A 20,870-nucleotide genomic window follows, 5' to 3' on the forward strand; every position below is an offset into this window, starting at 1 on the left:
TCTTGCAAGTGAAAAAATACTCTAGTGTTGACTGGGAATCAAGATCTAACAGAAAAAAAAAGTGTTAAGCTAGTAGAAGTAACATGGTAGCATGTTACGGTGACTCTGGTTATACAAATGAAAGTAATTAATATTGAATGCCCACTATTTCAAGAGTTATAAGGATTTTAGCATCTTTCAAGATATAAAAGCTATAGTCTCTGACCTTTCAGAGATCACAATTTAGTTATTTTAATTTTTTTCATCATTTTACAGACCTTGCCGTGAATAGTTTAGCGTTACGAGAAATAAAGATCAGTGCTTTATGCTTATAGTAGAAATAACTATCTCTGTATTATATCAGATTAATCAATTGGTATGTTCCTCAGTGAATTTATTTATAAAAAAATTCCATGTGCATGGATTGTTGAATACAGAATGTCTAAGAGAAATACTTCCTCATGAATAACACCAAAAACAATGCAGAAACCACAAATATCTTGGATAACAATTAATAGAGTATGTTTCTTCTTACTCCTACTCTTATTTTTGTTTTGATACTTTTTGATTAATTGTTCTTTATTTTAAAAATATCTATTAAAGGGGTGCCTGGGTGGCTCAGTTGGTTGGGCGTCCGACTGAATTCATGGGTTCATGAACGGTCCATGGGTTCCAGCCCCACATCGGGCTCTGTGCTGACAGCTCAGAGCCTGAAGCCTGCTTCGGATTCTGTGTCTCCCTCTCTCTCTCTGACCCTCCCCCATTCATGCTCTTTCTCTGTCTCAAAAATAAATAAACAGGGGCGCCTGGGTGGCGCAGTCGGTTAAGCGTCCGACTTCAGCCAGGTCACGATCTCGCGGTCCGTGAGTTCGAGCCCCGCGTCGGGCTCTGGGCTGATGGCTCAGAGCCTGGAGCCTGTTTCCGATTCTGTGTCTCCCTCTCTCTCTGCCCCTCCCCCGTTCATGCTCTGTCTCTCTCTGTCCCAAAAATAAATAAACGTTGAAAAAATAAATAAATAAATAAATAAATAAATAAATAAATAAATAAACATTAAAAAAGTTGAAAATATCTGTTAAAAACTAAGACATTTATGTTAATACAATTAATATAGCAAGATATTGGATGAATAGTAAAATCTCTTCTCCTTCTCGACTCCTTATCCTCAAACCCCAGAGGTGAATAGCTTTAACATGTATATGTATACCTTCCCCAAAATGTCAAAGCACATATGCACATACATGGATATGTGTCTATTTGCACTTATACTTACTTATATACCTTTGTAAATTTATATTTATAAGCTTATATTTATAAATTCATACTATTTATGAATTTATATTTACACATCCATAATATTTCCCACTTGGAGTGATAGTAAAGCAGAACTGCCAAAGCCCTGACCAATGAGAGCAGATGTCTTGGCTGTTCCTTGCTACACTGAGGTTAACGAGATGGTCTCAGGGGAGAGGAGGCATTTGGGAGGCTTGGGCAGCAGCGATTTACCAACCAGTACAGAAGTATTTCAGAATCTTAATAACTAGTTTTTCCACAACTGTGCCTAAAAGACCAATACCAGTCCTATTTTCAATCATTTGATGGCTTGTGTTTCCTCTCCGAGCACACCTGTGCCCATGTTCTCATAAACATCACAAAAGACCAGCATCAGCACTATTCGTGTTGTCCCCTTCTATTTTTAAAACTTTTCATATTTTTAGGTTCATCCCTTTAGAGTTGCCTATGGACATTGTACATGCATTCATGAAGGGCTCATGTCAAAACTATGAAGCAGACGAAGTTTATTTCTAGAACATTTCTTTCAGAATTTCCTCTGTGTTCCCTTTGTGGTCCAGTGGGCCCTTTAGTCACATTTTTGTGGGCCTGTCCCCCCACTTGTACCATTCCAGTGATTCTAATTCCTCAGAGCTTAGAGTTTTCAGTCTCCCCATATACCATAGCATTTAGTAAATAGAAACATATCATGTTGCTTTATTATTAGTATACTTTTTATGTGTCATTATTACAATATATTATCAACCCATGAATGGTAGGACTATAATTTAAACTAACTTATATCTTTCTACCCAGGGCATTGCATATAAATGTCACTCAATAATGTTTGTGCATTTTTCTTTTGGACTTCATTGGTTATGCACCTTCACAAAACATCTAGAATGCTTACTTTTATGCCTTCATACTTTATGTAGATTTCAAAATAAAGGTTTGCCACAATCCCCTCAATTGTCACCCTGTTGATATGTAGTAACTTCATGTCTTTCTTTATCTTCCTTTTTTAAAATACATGTTTACTTCTTGTTCAGAAAGTATAGTCACCCTTTATTTAATTTTATTTCAATCAGTTGTCTGCAGGTCCCAGAATTTCCTCTCCATTATTTTCTCTTTGGGTGTTGTAAAGTAATCGACATTTATTGAGTATTTACAAGTCCTTTTCCAGGTACTTTTTATACATTATCTCATTGAATCCACATTGTCTGTCAGTACTGTGCTTATTATTAACCCTAATTTGTAGGAAAGGAAGCTAAAAGTTGGGAAAGTAAAATCATCTGCCCAAGGTCACATAAATACTGAGAATACAATTTGAACACGTCTATGCCTCTGAAGCTCTTTGTTATTTTTGCTCATCATACTAATTCCACCTACATGGTACTTTTCTGAGGATTAGGTGATATAAGTAAGCATATTTTCTAAACAATCCAACACTTATCCACACATGGAGTTTTGGACTCACACTTTATATCCTCTAATACAGTTGGGTGAGTAAATTGGTGTTTAATGAATGCTTTAGGTGATCATGATTATAATGGAATTTAAAAAATCGGATGAAATGATGTCAATTATTTGTTAGAGAACTAAAATCTAATCTTAACCCATTTCTTTTAAAGTCATGGCTGTCAAGATGAAACACGGTATTTTAGAAAAAGGTATTAAACATGACCATGTAACAGTAAAATCATTTCAGAGAACATAATAGGGTTATAGAATAAAATCTGAAATAAAACTTACTGTAGCATTAAGCTCTATATTTGCAAAACAAATGGTGAGAATACTTTGGAATTCAAAGTTACGTGTTTTTGTGGTCACTCTTCTCCAGGTGTTCCAGATTGCTTATGTGATTGTGAAAGCAGCTAATTCCCCGCGGCCTGGAAACTGGATTTTGGAACGCTCACTTGATGATGTCGAATACAAGCCTTGGCAGTATCATGCTGTGACAGACACGGAGTGTCTAACACTTTACAATATTTATCCCCGCACTGGACCGCCATCATATGCCAAAGACGATGAGGTCATCTGCACTTCATTTTATTCCAAGATACACCCCTTAGAAAATGGAGAGGTAAGATGAGAAAACTCACCATAAGTACATTTCAGAGGGCAAAGCAGGCCTGTCAGAAAGATGTGAACATATCAGTAATTAATGTCAGGGAGATTTTAAAATAGGATGTAGCAGAAGTACATTTAAATGAGTTATTGAATAAAAAGAGAAAACCCAAGGTGATTAGAATTTTAACTACCTTCGTCCAGTGTGTGTGTCCCAACCTCAATAAAGATCAGAGAAGAAGAAAGGGTTTAAGTTGGAAAGTCAGTGATTAATTTTACATATTAAGAGACTTTCTTTTGACAATGAGATTGCTCATAATTGGAGAAAGATTGAGACCCTCAGGGAAGCCTTAGATCTGTGTATATTATGGTCTCAAGAAGGGGACAAAAGAGGGGTGCCTGGGTGGCTTAGTGGGTTAAGCGTCCGACTTTGGCTCAGGTCATGATCTCGCGGTCCGTGAGTTCAAGCCCCGCCTCGGGCTCTGTGCTGACAACTCAGAGCCTGGAGCCTGCTTCGGATTCTGTGTCTCCCTCTCTCCCTGCCCCTCCCCCATTCATGCTCTGTCTCTCTCTGTCTCAAAAATAAATAAACATTAAAAAAAAAAAAAGGGGACAAAAGACCTGAAATTTAGGAAGAAATATAGTTGATATGAAGGACCTAAATCAAAGGGAATTGTGTTGGTTTTTGCATGTTTTTCTGCTCTTGCCACATAGGGAGGGGTACGGTTGGGTTATTTGTGTGTTTTTGGTCAGGATTTGCTTATTTTATGCTTAATTGAAAAGTGTTCAGCTTCTCTGTAGCATCTTTTACCCTTAGTTAAGATTTTACATTTATTCAAATCATGGCTTCACCTGTTACCATCTGTATCATCTTGAGTCAGTGACTTAAGTTCTCTGTGCTTCAGTTTCATCTTCCATGAATTGGTAAAAATACTAATAGCCCTTATGTCATATAATCATTAAGCAGATTAAAAGAATCATTATATTTAAAGTTTTAGAACAGTGCTGACAGACCTGTATTAAGTGTTCTGTAAGCATGAACTATTTTTACTGTTGCTGCTGTAATAATAATAACTATTATTAGTAGTAGTCGTAGTATTGTAGTAGTTAATAGTAGCAGTCTCCTCTCAAATACCCAAACCTTGACTTAGTGATTCTCTTGCATTCTCTCATGGTATTTTCCTAATCTTTCTCTCTTCGGTATATGTGGCCGGGCTACTTTTGTCCTATCTGCTTACATGTATCTCAACTTATACTCATGTCTGATAGTCACTCCTCTCTAGTCCACACACCTGAAGGCAGTATCATTTTTTATAGTCACATTTTCACTGAACCCATATTCATATTCTTTCAGGCCAATCTCAGCCAGTTGAGGGTTATCTTTTGAAACACTTTTGGAGGAAGTTGTATTTTTGATATAAATTGGTCACACTCCCTTTTGGCACTATTATTCTATGAATGTATACTAAAGCCTCACTATATTTCAAATTCCATGTACGGAAATACCAGTTTCGGGCAAGAAAAATTCCAAATGGTGCTCTCAGCAGAGATCTCAATCTGCCAAATGACAAGGAGTCAAATGCAGTAAGTCAAACAGCTGTTCAACCTGCTTTGTGCCCAGAGGCATCCAATTCCTGGCCAGATTGGCCTGAGGATATAGGAGTAGGGAGTGTGTGCAGAGATAATGTATTTGAGTTGAATTTTTATTATTTTTCTCCTGGATCTAGTGCTTACCCAGAACTCATAATTATGTATTTATATTTATACTATTATAGAGCTATTTTTGTACCTGGAAAAAATGGTCCAATTCGGAAATTGGTTGAACAATATAAAAAGTGTCTTGGTAGATACATAACCTATAAGTTTACATGCATATCTTCAAAGCATGCTGTCCCTGCATTCATGGTGGTTCCCCATTATTTCAACCATGTCAGCCTGCCAACAAGGAACAAACAGATATGTTGTTTCTTTGTTTGTTTAACTGGCTATATTGTTTTCACTCCTAGACACTAAAAACTAGTCTTTGATGGTGACTATTAGAAACAACTTACTCAACTTTCTCTGTGGCATTTAGGTCTATTTCTTTCTTATAAGAAAGTGGATGAGGCTAGGAAAAGAAAGTAATTCAAAATATTTGAAATACAATGGTACTATCTAAGAGGAAAAATTAAACTTGGACCTCTCCTAAGATATCTGCTTCATTTTAAATAGCTTACTCTGTGAAACATGTTACTTTTTGGAATAAACTGGTCCAGGGGTGGTAGGTAATATGTATTCTCCAAAACTTCCAAGTCAGTAGTAACAAAACTGAGTTGAGAATGAAGGTCCCTTGACCTCCCAGATTGATGTTTTTTTTTTTTTTTTCCATCCTCTAGTAAAGAATGGAATTTGATTTTTCTTTTTTAAAGTTGGTAATTGATAAACTCAAGAGTTTAGAGGAGACAGAGATACTGGATCCAGTATAAGTAGAAAGAGTCCTAATTCTGGGGTATCACACTATAGAACAATATATAATATGAAGAATATAGAAGAATGTATTTCCCAGACCCATGACTGTGAAATAAATCTTAACTATCGTTAACTTTTAGTTTTGAAATTATACTTTTTGTGTACCACCTGAAATATAATCAGTGCTTATGTTCAAAACTTCCCAGAGAATTGACATAATACTCAAATTAGAGAAACAAATATACAAACCAGCAAATGCAAAAAAAAAAAAAAAAGTATAAAGGCAACAGTAGAAAGGTTTACAGAGACAAATTTCCCCAGCTGAGCCAAAGTAGCCGTATCAGAAGATGACTTCTCAGAATACAGGGAAATCAAAAACAACTCTTAGTATCTCAAAAGTTTTAAGGCCAATATGTAAATTCATCTCTAATATGGGCTATGGGTTAAGCTAGGCATATAACACAATTTACCTTCAATGCTGATGGATAATTTTATTAGGTATAGAATTATAGATTTGCATGTTTTTTTCTTTTGGCATATTTTGTTGTCTTCTGGTTTCCATTGTTTATGTAGAAAAGTTAGCTATTGAATAACTATCTATTGTCTATCTATTTTCTTTGATTTCCTTAAAGATGTTATCTTTGTTTTTGTTTTTCTATAGTTTTACTATGATTATCCAGATCTGTACTATGCAATATAATAATCACTAGCTATATGTGGTTATTTAATTTAGATTTCATTAATGCAAATAAAATTATAATTCAGGTCCTCAGTTGCACAACCACATATCAAGTAGTCAGTAGCCACATGTGACTAGCAGTTACCACTTTGAATTATAAAGAATAGAACATTTCAATCATTGTACAAAGTTCTGAGCAGTGCTGCTATAGATGATTCCTTTTTATTTTCTGTACTAAGATTTATTTGGTTTGTATATTTGCAGAATTATGCCTTTCATCAGTTCAGGGAATAATTTAGCCTATTAACTCTCCAAATACTGCTCCTTCCCATTCTGTCTCCTCTAGAAATATAACTAAAAATAATTTGGAACTTCTCACTATATACACCATGTATCTTACCCTCTTTTGTATATCATCCTTTTGGCCTTCTAGTCTTTATTTTAGATATTTTCTTCTGGCTTACTTCCAGTTCACTAATTCTTTAGCTATGTAAAATCTGCTATTGAAACTATTCATAGGATTCTTCATTTCATTAGTACATTTTTTAGTTCTAGAATTTATCTTTGGTTTATTTTCAAATAGTTTAGTATCTAGTTTTATCTGAAATTTTATATATTTATTTACATATTTAACAAAATTATATTTAATTTTTTAACATTATATCTTTATCTCCTTGAACATAAAGTAGCAATTATTTAAGAGTTTTTATTAGATAATTCAAATATCTGGCCTCTGTGGATACATGTTATCTGTTTCATCTGCTGATTCTTTTTTATGATGTCTTATATCCTCAACAATTCTGATTATTTTTGCATAAAAAAAGTTATATTTAAAAATGTATGTATAGAAACAGTTTGAGGCCTAAGATATTATCTTTACCTTGTGAGGATTTTCTGATGCTTCTGCCGGGCAATGGCAATATGGATCATCTTAATACAATTGTAGGAATTCAAATTTCTGGGTCTTAGATGACTCAAAGCTGTGTTGTAACACAGTCACAGTTGCATTAATTCTGGTTTACTTTAGGCTCCCTGTTTTTTGTTTTTTGTTTTTTGTTTTTTTTTTTTTTTTTTTAGTCTAAACCAAAGTATGCGGGATTTACCATAGTCCTGTCCATACAAGTTTTATGTCTTCCCAGAACATTAAGGCTATCAGAGCACTGCTCAGTCTCTCAACCGTGTCTTCTGGACAGGGAAATACCCATCAGACAAAAGCTGTCACAAAATACTAATTGCCTCTTTAGACATATTTCTTCTCCTTAATATTGAGAAGGTTATTTTTCACCTTTTTGATAACTCTCAGATGGCTTTAAGTAAATGTTTTTACATTTTTCTCCAGTTGCTGTAGTTATCATTGGTAGTATTGACACTAATTATATCAACTACCATAAAAAGAAGCATAGTCTCATACACGTGTTTAAAATTATTTTGGAATCATTTTAAATGCACATACATGTAAGAAGAGTACAGAGAATCCCCATTTCTTCTTTACCTGGCTCTTACTAATGTTAATATCTTACAAAGCCACCATGCATTTAGTAAAATGCAAGAAATTAACATTGTCAAAAACTAGTCAAAACTAAGAAATTAACATTGATACATTATTTTGATACATTGATACAAGATTTCATTCATATTATCATCAGTGTTTGTTTTGCTTTGTTTTCTGGGATCCAGTTTGGGATACTACATTGCATTTAGTCATTGTGTCTTCTTAGTGTCCTCTGATTTATGAAAATTTCCTAGTCTTCCCTTGTTTTTCATGACCCTGATCACTTTTAAGAGCACTGGTCAAGTGTTCTGTGTCATATTACTAATTTTGCCTTCTCTAATGTTTTCTCATTATTAGACTGGGCTTCTGGGTTTTGGGGAAGAGTACTAGGAGGTGAAACTGTTTTCTTACACATCATTTGTATTTCTTTTTATATGCACATCTCTCATCTATTTCCTCTTTTATTGGTTTATAAATCTTATTGTGCTTCTAGATAGATTTTTATTTTGGACAACAGTGTGTAAATATTCACTATGATTTGAAATATATTTTTTTGACTGAGCATTATGATCATTTTCTTCCAGAACTTCACAACAACCTTTAATATAAAGTCAAGTCAAAGAATAGAAGAAATAATAATAAAGTATTTTTTAGGCCCATCCATAAATTCAGGTATTATAAAATAAACATGTCTCAATTTAACCCACTAATTAAGCAATAATGTTTGTATTATAGGTATAGAATATTCATAGAAAATAGTCTTCTGTGACAAATATGAAATCAATTGAGTCTAAGGTTTATTACATTGTTACTTGTCTGGAGAATTTTGGGGACGTGTGTCAAAATGTTTAGAACATTCTAGAATATTATACTTCAGGTGAAAAGTTCATCTGTTTAGACCTGAAAGATATCTTAGGTAAATTCCTCATTGGTCTATTAAAATCCTTTAAAATATCCTTTAACATCATGGCCTCCAACTTCAGCTTCTTCTGTATCCAAATTTTAATACTGCATTTGTCCATATCATTATTAGAAACCATTTGGCTTTTCCTTCTGTTCTTTTGAATTTTAGTAGCATCATCTCTGCTTATATACTTTACTTTGGTTTTTCAGCCACCCCAATCTTTTCCCTACATTCTCTGGCTTGGCCCCTTATCTGACCTCCACCTCACATTTCCTGGAAGAGATCCACAAATATTGATCATGTGGATTCACCAATAGGATACTTTAAGCAGCACATCCAGTCCCCTAGATATCTAGATTTAGCTACTTCCCAGGAAGAGATTAGTCCTGTTGTTCAGCATCCTGGGCTTGTACCCAGAGGAAGAAGAGTTCTCTCTGAGCTATGAGATGATCAAGTCTCAGGGTCCAGCAAAAGAGAAATAATGGAGCATAATGGTGGTATAATACTATGACCCAGTATGTTGTTATCCAAGCTGTAAACAGAAGGAAGCTTTGAACAAAGGGCTTCAAGGATTTCCATTCTAGAAAAATTGTGTATCATCAATGCCATGAAAGGGCTTAGCAGGCAACATGTCTTGCCTTGTTTTGAGAGGATGATACTGAGCTCTGTCTGTAATAGGAGTTGTAGAGTGTGAAGCAACAGAGCACAGGAGTCCTCCCTTACTTTTGAGGCCAGTCAAAGAGAAAAGCTTTGATGGGAACAGCTACATAGGCATAAACCCTTCCAGCATTGCTTCAGGGAGCCAACTCTATCAGCTCAAGTACTGCCTCTGTTGGGAGCAGTTGCCCCAAGATGCTATTGAGAACTTCTAGTAAGAACCACCCCTTAGAGACCACTGAAAATCATGCTTGTAGCACTGGTTCCTCTCAAACTTGGTTTTATTTGGATATCATTGAGGGCATTTGAAAGAGCTATTTGTGGGTTCAGGGCTTATACTTCAGTAGATTTGGGAAGGGTTTAGGAAGTTCTGTGTATATTTAATTTTTTTTTTAATGTTTATTATTTTTGAGAGAGAGACAGAGACAGCAAGCAGGGGAGGGGCAGAGAGAGAGGGAGACACAGAATCGGAAGCAGGCTCCAGGCTCTGAGCTGCCAGCACAGAGCCTGATGCAGGGCTCTAACTCACAGACTGTGAGATCATGACCTGAGATGAATTCGGCTGCTTAACTGACTAAGCCACCCAGGCGCCCCATCTATGTATATTTTAAACAAGTACTCCTGGTAATTTTGATGTCCCTCCTCCTAACTTATAGTTTAGATATTTTCAGCCTTCCCAAACCCTGGAGAAGAACTGATCATCAGTTATTTAAGGAAAGGGGATCAGTCAGTCATTCTAGCCACAATACTTCTAACTAAAGAGACTAATGTTTTTCTGTCAGGAAACATGATTAGCTTTGGTGGACTGAATCTCTGGGTGGGTTTGAGATGAATAAATAAAATTTGAGCTATAACTAGGTTATCATTGGCTGAAGAGATGGCTGAGAGAGAAGAATCACATTCATACTATTGACAAATATGGGGCTGTATAGATGACACTACTTTAGGGGTCCTAGAATTAAAATCATCGTGAATGTTTTTCCCTTATATGAGATTCTCCCCTTTCTCTGGCTGGGATTATTCCTATTAATTTCTTTGGATTGTCACTAGACTGCTAACTAAATATGCATGGTTACCATAGCAATTTTTGCTTCAATTTCCTCATACAGAGGAAAAGATATTTACATATGATTTCCTTTCCTTACCACTCTTCTGGACCGCAACTCAAATGGAACTTAGATTCACTTTGATTCTGCTTTTGAAACATGGCAGGCTTGTATAAAAATCCCTGGAGAAACTACCATTAATTCTTGAAGACACTTTTTTTTCCTGTAAACTGTAAGTAGAGCTTTGATATAATTTTGATTTCCTATGTGACAGAATTTTATATACACAGACAGAATATTTTTTTCTTCCTCTTTTCATCACCTGACATTATGGTGATTTTTAGAACTGCGAATACTGGAGAATGAAGAGACAAACCCAACACTTTATTTAAAAATGTTTCTGAAGTCTTTCTTTGATGTAATATTGTTGAGGGTACAGCATGACTGCACGTGTGAATTTGCGTAGAAATGAGGGACTAGCCTTTTACAATTACCTTGGAGTTGTTCCTTGATGGAAAAGAAGCCAGGTATCACTAATTTGTACCAAGTATGAATAGAGATTTAAGGAAATAATTAGGGTTTCAGATCCTAAAGGAGGGTTAGAGACCTCCTTTCTCTAAAAATAATTTTTGCAGGAGCGCCTGGGTGGCTCAGTTGGTTGAGTGTCCAACTTCGGCTCAGGCCACGATCTCACGGTCCTTGAGGTTGAGCCCCACGTCGGGCTGTGTGCTGTCAGCTCAGAGCCTGGAGCCTGCTTCCGATTCTCCCCCTCTCTCTCTGCCCCTCCCCCACTCATGCTCTGTCTCTCTCTGTCTCAAAAATAAATAAACATTAAAAAAAATTTTTTTTAATAATTTTTGCATTGACAACATAGTGCCAGTTAATACCTTGAACAACAACATGAAAGTACCTCATCATGATAAGCATTACCTGGCATCCTCCAAAACAGCAAGTTTGAACTCAGTTGGAATACACAGAGCATTTGAACTATTTTGGAATTGCACACATAAAAAACATCCATAAGTCACCTAAGAAGCAGACCTTTGTAATGAAGATAACATTAAGAAGATTGTGTTCCTCCTCTCTTTTGATCAGTTTATAGATTCTTCCTAACAATGTTGTCCTCAGAAAATGTCACTAAATCCTTGTCAAATTAATACATTAGTATTGAAAAATCATGAAGACCACAGAAAGCAGATGAGAATGGCCTCTTGAGATGATAGCTTCCAAAGCTTAAGACCTGGTTATCTCAGTGTTGTGGACTAGGATCTATCAGGATCTACTAAAATCAAATAGAAACACAAGCTTCTGTTAAGCTAGGTAAGGAAATGCACGGTTGTAGTAGAAGGCACAAAAGCACAACCTGCTGTCTTTTAGGATGTACCCTAGATTTGGCTTTTAGATGTAGCTTTGCCATTGATTGACCATGGGGCTTGGATGGACAAGTAAACTATCCAACTATGTCCCGGCCAGTTCACCCAACTATAATGAAGATCACAGTAGGTCATTTATGGTACTCCCTCCTTAACTATATGATATGATCACAAATTCTCTAGGCCAATAGCTATCATTGGCTTAAACTCACCCCTAGTTGTGGTGTGACTGAACTGTCTTAGTCTGTGTTGAGACTGGGATGCATGAAAGTGCGCCTGCTGTGTACATTCAACACTAGGGGAGGCAGGAGTGACTGAACAGGATTGAAAGAATAAGCAAAGCAAAACACCATGAAATTCCTAAAGTGTCAAGGAACGGAAGGAATAGATGAAGGTCTCAAGTGCTGATATGGGTGAGTCCAGGGCCTGGAAGACTCTAATAATGTTAGCTAACATTTATCACACACTTGTTTTATGGCAGGAACTACAAGTAGGTTTTACAAGTAGAGACTCAGATGTACTAATACTTGTCTTTTTATAGTTGAGGGAAATGTGGTATAGAGAGGTCAAATAACTTACCCAGAGTTCCAAGCTAGTAACTTCCGAAGCTATGATTTGAATCCAGTGTGTCCTCTGTGCACCAGAAGGCACACGAACAAGTTTTCTTCTGTGTCTTGGGTTTTCTTGGAAAATGTGCTGGGCACTGAAGGTCCAAGAGGCCTCATCTCCTAGCAGACCCTGCTTCTCTCTGCATGAACTTGCACAGACCTGGGATCAGGCTGCTGCCTATTTTTTAGCTTACAGAGATTTTAATGTTCTATATTATGAAAAATTTCTTTACCCTCCTTTTTTAGTTTCTGATAGGTAACTAAACATATAGAGTGTCAAAAAATTATTTTAAAAAGGGGGTGCCTGGGTGTCTCAGTCAATTGAGCATCCGACTCTTGGTTTCAGCTCAGGTCATGATCCCCCAGTCATGGGTTAGAGCCCTGCTTTGGGGTCCATGCTGAACGTGGAAACTGCTTAAAGATTCTCTCTCTCCTTCTGCCCCTCTCCCCCACTTGCACAGTCTCTCTGTTCAATGAAAAAAATAGAGGGTAGCATTTATAAAAGTTTTGCATTCTTATTTTCGTAAACTTTTTATTTATCTTGCTTATTTTTGTTTCCCTTTCTAATGATTTTCTTATTTGTAGTTTTAAGAGTTTTACCTTGGTATATTTACATTTATCATATATTGCTTTTCCTTTTTAAACTTTATTCCAGTAAATGATTTAAATTTCTTTTATATTGTCTCATACACACACACACACACACACACACACACACACACACACACACCCCTGTAATTTTTGTTCTTAGAATTTGATGGTTTCCGATTGTATTATATACTTGTCAGAATTTTTTGTCTTAAAAAATATTTTTTTAATCTGGCTTTTACATCTCAAAGAACTTTTTCTTATAATTTCATCAACTTGGTTATAGTCTATATTTTAAAGTATTTTACATTATCTTCGATCATTTCGTTTTAAGCTGAGTTTGTACTTGTATTATTTAAATGCTATTCTGTATATCTTGTGTTTAGCTGTTTTGATTCATTATAATCATGGCCAACAGGAAATGCCAGTCATACAAACCACAGTAAGAGTAACCACACGAAGAGGGTTCTTATATCTTTTATCCTCCAGTTTAGATCATCAATATCCCTTTTAGCTGTTCTGGAAAGAGTTCCTTTAGAACTTATAGTTTGCCTTCAAAGCTGAATCTCAAAAAACTAATAGTAACACAGAGGATCCATTGACCAACAGATCTTCTCAAGATGATAATATCAATTTATACACACGACTGTGAAAATACTTTTTAAAGTTGTTTTTTTTTTAACTCTCCAGACTCTCAAGACAAGTTACTCTAAAATTTCACTGTACAAAATGGTTAAATAGTGAATGAATATTTTAAACACATAAGGAAGACAGTACAGGTTTTAGTAAGAGAAGAATCCTCGGAACACATACCTGGTTTGATTTTAAGAAGAATCACATTTCAGGAGATGCAATAGAAACTATATTAAGAGGGTTTTAGAAACAATTAATTGTAATTTGCATCCATTATGGCATTAGCTCTTCCATGTATCTTGCATCCAGACATGGTTATAGAATGAGTGTTCTAGTCTGTGGGTGTCCCAGAGACCTAGCCATATTAAAAAGGTCAGTGACAAACAGGATAACGTAAGGTTTCTCACTAGAGCCTCTTAGGGACATAATTCATTGATTCTATATGGGTGTCTTAGTCAGTTTGGGCTGCTATAACAAAAATATCACAGATCGGTTGGCTTAAACAGCAAATGTTTCTCGTAGGTCTGGGGATAAGAAGTTCAAGATCAAAGTGCCAGGATGGTTGGGTCTGGCTGAGGATTCATTTCTGATTTCCTCACATGGTAGAGAAGGCAGAGAAAGAAGCTTTTGTGTCTCTTCTTATAAGGGCACTATTCCCATTATGAGAGCTACACCCCATGACCTAATTACCCTCCAACGGCCCCATCTCCAAATGCCATCACACTAGGATTAAAGTTCTAACATCGAATTTGGGTCGGACACAAATATAGAGTCCACAACAGTGGGTTACTCCCCTAAACAACAACAGACTCCTATTGTATGAGTGTACTTAGAAATCCAGAAATTTTCAAGCAACATATAGTTGTTTAAGTTTTTTATCACATGCTTTAATGCCTCATCAAAAGTCCTCTGAATATAGGAAAATTTTACTTCTTTTTCCTTTTCCATGAGAAAGAACACAATGCTATGTTAGACAGGCTTGAGACCCATCATAATAACATAATTACTTTTTAAAATAAAATTCTCAAATACCCTAATCATAGTAATCCTTTTCTGAAGCCTTTAAAATTGGATCTTAATATCAATAATAAAATTATATTTTTTGAAAATAGTTACACATCTCATCCACATTATAAAAGAGGTAATAGAAAACAGGGTTTTAAATGACTTCAAAGAGATTCATTTCTCCAAAGGATAATTACATCAAATATTACATTTGGCAGGGATACAGTAATTCCCCATCTTATAGTTTAATTGTATTAAAAATATTAAGTAAAGGACCAGGTGAATGATTTTTTTTTGGCTTATCAAAACTTTTAAAATTTGTGTTTCTCTTTTATTTTGGCTCATGCTAATTCTTTAAAATTGTAACTTGTATTATCAATTAGGTAAAATCCTATCTGGGCTGAATTGACATTGTCTATCTCATTGTTAGAAAAGAGAGCCTCCTATACCCCTAAATTTACTAATCTCTTAGTCTTTTGGACATTTCTTTAAAACTTTGTCTGTTTTAATCTGAGTAAATTTCAGGCTTTATTTTTTAGACAAGTGTCTTTTTTTGTTTGAAGAATATTATTTTCACATACTCCACTTTTGGTCAGTGCTAAAACCACTATTATGTAAGGAAATTTGCAAAGGATAGAATAAGATTTAATATTACACAGAATTTTTTTAATTTTTTTTAACGTTTTTATTTATTTTTGAGACAGAGAGAGACAGAGCATGAACAGGGGAGGGGCAGAGAGAGGGAGACACAGAATCGGAAGCAGGCTCCAGGCTCTGAGCCATCAGCCCAGAGCCCGACACGGGGCTCGAACCCACGGACCGTGAGATAGTGACTTGAGCTGAAGTTGGACGCTTAACCAACTGAGCCACCCAGGCGCCCCTACATAGAATTTTTAACTTATATATCCAATAATTCTTTTCTTCCACACAAATATTATAGAGACATAAGTGCATAAGTATTTACTTATGCTAACACATTATAGAAGAATCTCAGAAAAGCTGGGTAAATGAAGTTCTACTTGTATTAATTGCAACTTGTCATAGAAAATGCCCATGTTAAAGTTCTCTGAACTGAGAATTATAAATTGTTGTCAGTTATTTGGGTCTCAATTCTAAAGCATATTGAGATTATAGAGTTATGAAGTAGGAATAATATTTTTTTGTATGCAGAAAGAGGAAAAATAATTATAAGAAGCATTTGAGACCATTGAAACTCATCTTGTGGCTTTTATTTTATATATATATATATATATATATATATATATATATATATATATATATATATTTTTAAATGTTTATTGTTGAGAGAGAGAGAAAAAAACATGAGTGGGGGAGAGGCAGAAGGAGAGGGGGAGACACAATCTGAAGTAGCCTCTGGGCTACTATAAGCACAGAGCCTGATGTGGGGCTCAAACCCATGAACTGGTGACATCATGACCTGAGCCAAAGTCAGATGCTTTAACAGATTGAGCCACCTGGGTGCTCCATTATCTTGTGGCTTTTAAAATCAAGAGTGAAGTCCTGAGCAAATATTCCATAATGGAATAGCAGGTCATTCTAGATTTGATGATGTCTTATTATTTTTTTCACATTACCAAATGGGGACTAAGCCTTTCAGTTAAAATGTTAACTCCATGGAAAGGAAGATGATTAGTGGGTTTACTATTGTTATCATTATCCACAATGTTGGCAGTAATATTTTTTTAAGTTTATTTGAGAGAGAGTGTGCAAGTGGAGGAGGGAAGAGGCAGGGGGAGAGAGAGAGAGAGAGAGAGAGAGAGAGAGAGAGAGAGAGAGAAAGAGAAAATATCCCAAGTAGGTTCCACACTGTCAGTGCAGAGCCTGATGCAGGGCTCAAACTCACAAACTGTGAGATCATGACCTGAGCCAAAGTTGGACACTTAACTGACTGAGCCACCCGGGTGCCCTGGCAGTAATAATTTTGCATATGGTACTTCATTGATTATAAAGCACTTGTCATGCATTGTGCCAAAGCCTTGAGGACACCTGAAACCAAAAGTTTTTTTTCTCCCTTTACAGATGGAAGTTAAATGTTTGTGGTAACATAGTGGTAAATGTTCAACACCAATCTCTAGTCTAGGTCCAGTTCAGATCTTCTTATGGTAAACCTCATAATTGTTTCACTTCATAAACTGAACCCTTAGGTCCAATAAGCCATCTTCTAACTATGTATTTGCCACTGGTCACAAGGGCTGTGTGACACTGTGTGGATAATTAAGTGACACCTTCTTTATCAGGAAGAACCTGAGGGTGTGTCAGAAAACCAGTCTCACGTGGGAAAGATAATGTATTATTATCTTTATTGCAGAAGTATACTTGAGAGTACAACAAAAGATCTTGAAGCTAATAGGATAAGCTTCTGATCCTTAGGGAAACTATTTCCACACTAGAGCCATCATCAAAAGTCCTTGAGACAAGTAACCTAGGAGTGGAATGGTTATGATTACACTTTACAAGCAAACTTAAAAAGATATCAGAAGCTGCTTTACCAGGTCCCCTGCTATGAAGTGAAAACTGGAGAAAAATCTACTACAAAGCGTGCTAGCCCGAGGATGTATACTATTTTGCACTGTGGCAGGCTGACTGTGCCCAAATATGTATTTTCATTGGAAATATGTAAATGAATAACTGCTGAATTCTGCTACCTGGCAATCACGTAAGACATACAATTTAAATTCTAGTCGTGGGTAGCAAAAGTCCTAGGATACTCATTTTGCAAAGGAGAATGGCAACCTTGGCAAGATTACACGTTAGAAAATTATATTCCCCTTGTGTAAATTTGCTCTTCAGCTTCATTCAGTAAGAATTATTTATTTTCTTATTCAAAAGATAAGTGCCTTTTAAAACCAAGCCTACAATTAGGTTGAGCCATATGGAATTGCCAATATTTGACTATTTCTAGTCAATAAATATGTAGTTTCATATGTTTAAACTAATATATGCCAAAGCATGCCTAGAAATATTTGCAGAAACTTAAATTGTCCTCCGCATAACCTCACCTGTACACATTATTGTAGCACAAGTATTAAAGGTAAATCAAGTCTTCTCACCAAAACTCTAGTTTATAAGTATAATAATTTATAGTAGTTATTTTGTGAAGGTTTTCCCTTAGTTAGTAATATGGAGAATATTAAGCTAAAAATGAGTCATACTGCATTTGTTTATTAATTTTTTTGTGGAGTGGAGGGTAACAAATAGCATTTTCATATGAATGATCAGGCATTACTTAGGAGCCATGGGTGTTGGTTGAGGGTATGTTCGTTACAAGTAATAAGTGGGGGAATGTGTTGTTTTGGCTCATAGAATATAAAGCATGTACGCATACAATTGTTTCTACACAAACACATTTCAGTACCTTTATTTGTGCAGCAGAACCCCATGGGCAGATAGATCTTAGTTGTATCAGGAGTGGTGGCAGTCACCTTCTTACAGGCTTTTCAAATATGTTGAAACCTGACCTCCAATTTATAGCAGTTATCCATTCTTTTCTTCAGGACGAACTACCTTATTGCAAGACCCTTGGTGAAAGTTTTTGAAAATTATGTTAAGGGGCAAAAACGTTTTGTTATTTTTTGAAGACAAAGGTCACAGTAATGATTTAATTTTGCTTTCTTTTCTTTGCATTTGTTCTTTTTCAGTGGATAAAAAACATCTTATTCTTCCTTCTTATAATTTGTTATGTTGCATCCATTTATCTTATAGCCAGATGAACCTTGGTGTTGAATTAGGTGTGATACAGCAGCTCACACATTAATCACTGCTAAGCAGATGCCTTACTGAAAAGATAGGACATCAAAACTATGGCTGGGATACAGTTTCAGTTCAACTACCAAATGATTTGCTATTACAAATACATTTTGTGACTTTACATAGCCAATAAGTAGTTCTCAGCTGTTTCTTTTGTTGTTGTTTTTTCCATTAACAAGTACTGAGCACTACCTATGTAGAAACTCTATCTTTGGTGCATTGGACAACAGGCATTATATTTGGAGGGTTAAGATAGATTAAAGAAGTCAGGGAAACATCTGGAAGTCTTGTACAATGTTGTAAAGGTATGCCTAGTACAGAAAAGCCTTGGCTACTGGGGGTGGAATTGGGGAGGGGAGAGAGAGAGGGACAGAGAGAGATGGAGAGAGACTGAGAGAGAGAAAGAAAGAAAATGGCAGGGACCTGGCTAAGGAACGGCACGGTTGCCACCCAGCAAATCTGGAAGGAGGTGATGGGAAATTCATTGTGTTCATAGCACTCGCTTGACTCACCATGATTATTTCAGCTACTGAATATCTGAATAAGTTAAGTAGAGAGGCTGTCTGTACTGAGCTATCAAACAGTTTCAGGATGAGAAAAAAATTGACTTTAAACTTACACTTAGGAAAAGACCCAAACACCTGCCTTGCAGAAACAGGTCACAGCAACAGCTTTTAGGGGAGAAGAACTCCTTTCCTGTATAATAATTATGGCTAAGTTCTTGTTAAAATAAAAGAATAACTAAATAAGGCTGTTTACCAGCATAAGGAGCGAACGCAGTTGGGGTTTTGGGTTTTTTTGTTTTGTTTTTGTTGTTGTTTTGTTTTGTTTTGTTTTGTTTTGCTTTTGTTTGTAAGATGTTTCCTGTTTGAAAATTCTTTTCCAGTAAGGTTCATGTAATGTGAGCTTCACTCTTTAGCGTGAGGGACCACTTACTGGAGTTGAAATGTTTAGTCACTCATTTTTCCCCAGTGTTTTCATCAGTCTTTCCATTGAGAGGTAGATTTGTGATAATTCCTCAAGACAAGACTGGGGTGATGTTTGTCTCTATGCTGCTGGCCCAGATGGAGCAATCTAGCTGGTAGAATGTTCCATGCAAAAGAAAGCACACACATTTTCCTTGGCGATGGCTGGATGAAAGCATCAGAGAATTGATAGAAGGGATAGATAGAAGGAAAGATAGAAAGGGTAGAGCTATAGAAAGAACAGCCCAAAGCAACATAACCCATTTTGTCAGCATTTACATTGTGTTGTCTTGGTGCCATGACAGAGTCTCAACTAGTCAATTCTATTATGTATCTGATGCTTGCTAACAAGGCTAACCTACTGATATGGATGATGTTAAAAATAGTCAGGCAACAAAGAAAAGCACCTCTCAGTGACCACAGAGTGTCTAAACTTGGACAGTGGATGGCAAATGATGTTCTTAGGAACCCAAATCATTAGGACAGTAGCAAAATGAGGGCAAATGGTGTCCTGGGCAACATAATGTGTGTAAACTCATCTTCTCACCCACAGAGCCACTCTGCTGAAATTTGCCAAGGCTCACTAGTGTCTTCCAGGCACCCTGGGGAGGGGACCCCTGGATAGCAATCACCCTCAGCCCTGCCCTGGTTAAGGCCCTATATTAGCACTGAGAAGAGAGATGGTTCAGGGCATTTTATCCCCAACTCTGGGAAAAATAGCACAGTTGGTGCCTGACTTTCATTTCTGAAAATGGCACAGGTAATTTTTCAGCCCAATGAAATTTTTATTAAAAGAGGAAACAAAGGTAGAATGTGGAGAGGAGCTGATGCCAGTGCCTCTGATGATACTAACATTTATTTCTTTTACAATAACAAATGAAACAGCATCACCCGGCACTTAAGGCTCCAAAATTGGAAGCATATCAAATAATGACAAATAAGATATTCATATATATGTGTGTGTGTGTGTGTGTGTGTGTGTGTGTGTGTGTGTGTGTGTAAAGGGAGAGGCTATAAAGCATAAGGTAAATGCAAATCAAGGTTGAAAAAATATAAAATAATCAGGTCAAGAGCAATCAGTAAAATCTACGCCAAACTAAATAATACTTTGATATTCTGTTCTGGGACAAGGATTTGGGGTTATTTTGAAAAATAACGTCACTACGACTCTGTCCAGAACTCACAGCTGCAGCAACAGAAGTAAACAAGTCATTGCATTGGAAGACTGCAAGGTTCAAGAACAACCAAAGGCGCAAAACTCAATGGCATTCTTGTTGGTTCCTAGTGACATGATTACAGCTCATGCAATTCCCTAAAGGAAAACTACAAAGGGAAGTTTCTAGAGAGAGGAAGACAAATACCATTTGCTTGTTTGTTTTCAACTGGGAT

General features: G+C 36.2%; 1 protein-coding gene across 8 annotated transcripts in view; it reads left to right on the top strand.

Moving 5' to 3' along the window:
- LAMA2 (laminin subunit alpha 2) overlaps window positions 1–20,870 on the top strand; it is a 614,828-nt gene that overhangs the window by 190,665 nt on the left and 403,293 nt on the right. For all 8 annotated transcript variants that reach the window (XM_045499528.1, XM_045499531.1, XM_045499530.1 and 5 more), the window contains exon 4: window positions 3,089–3,331. In XM_045499528.1, the coding sequence (XP_045355484.1) occupies window positions 3,089–3,331 (243 nt within the window). The remainder of the gene's footprint in view (window positions 1–3,088; window positions 3,332–20,870) is intronic.

Source organism: Leopardus geoffroyi, chromosome B2 (genome assembly GCF_018350155.1).
Source record: "Leopardus geoffroyi isolate Oge1 chromosome B2, O.geoffroyi_Oge1_pat1.0, whole genome shotgun sequence".
NCBI lineage: Eukaryota > Metazoa > Chordata > Mammalia > Carnivora > Felidae > Leopardus > Leopardus geoffroyi.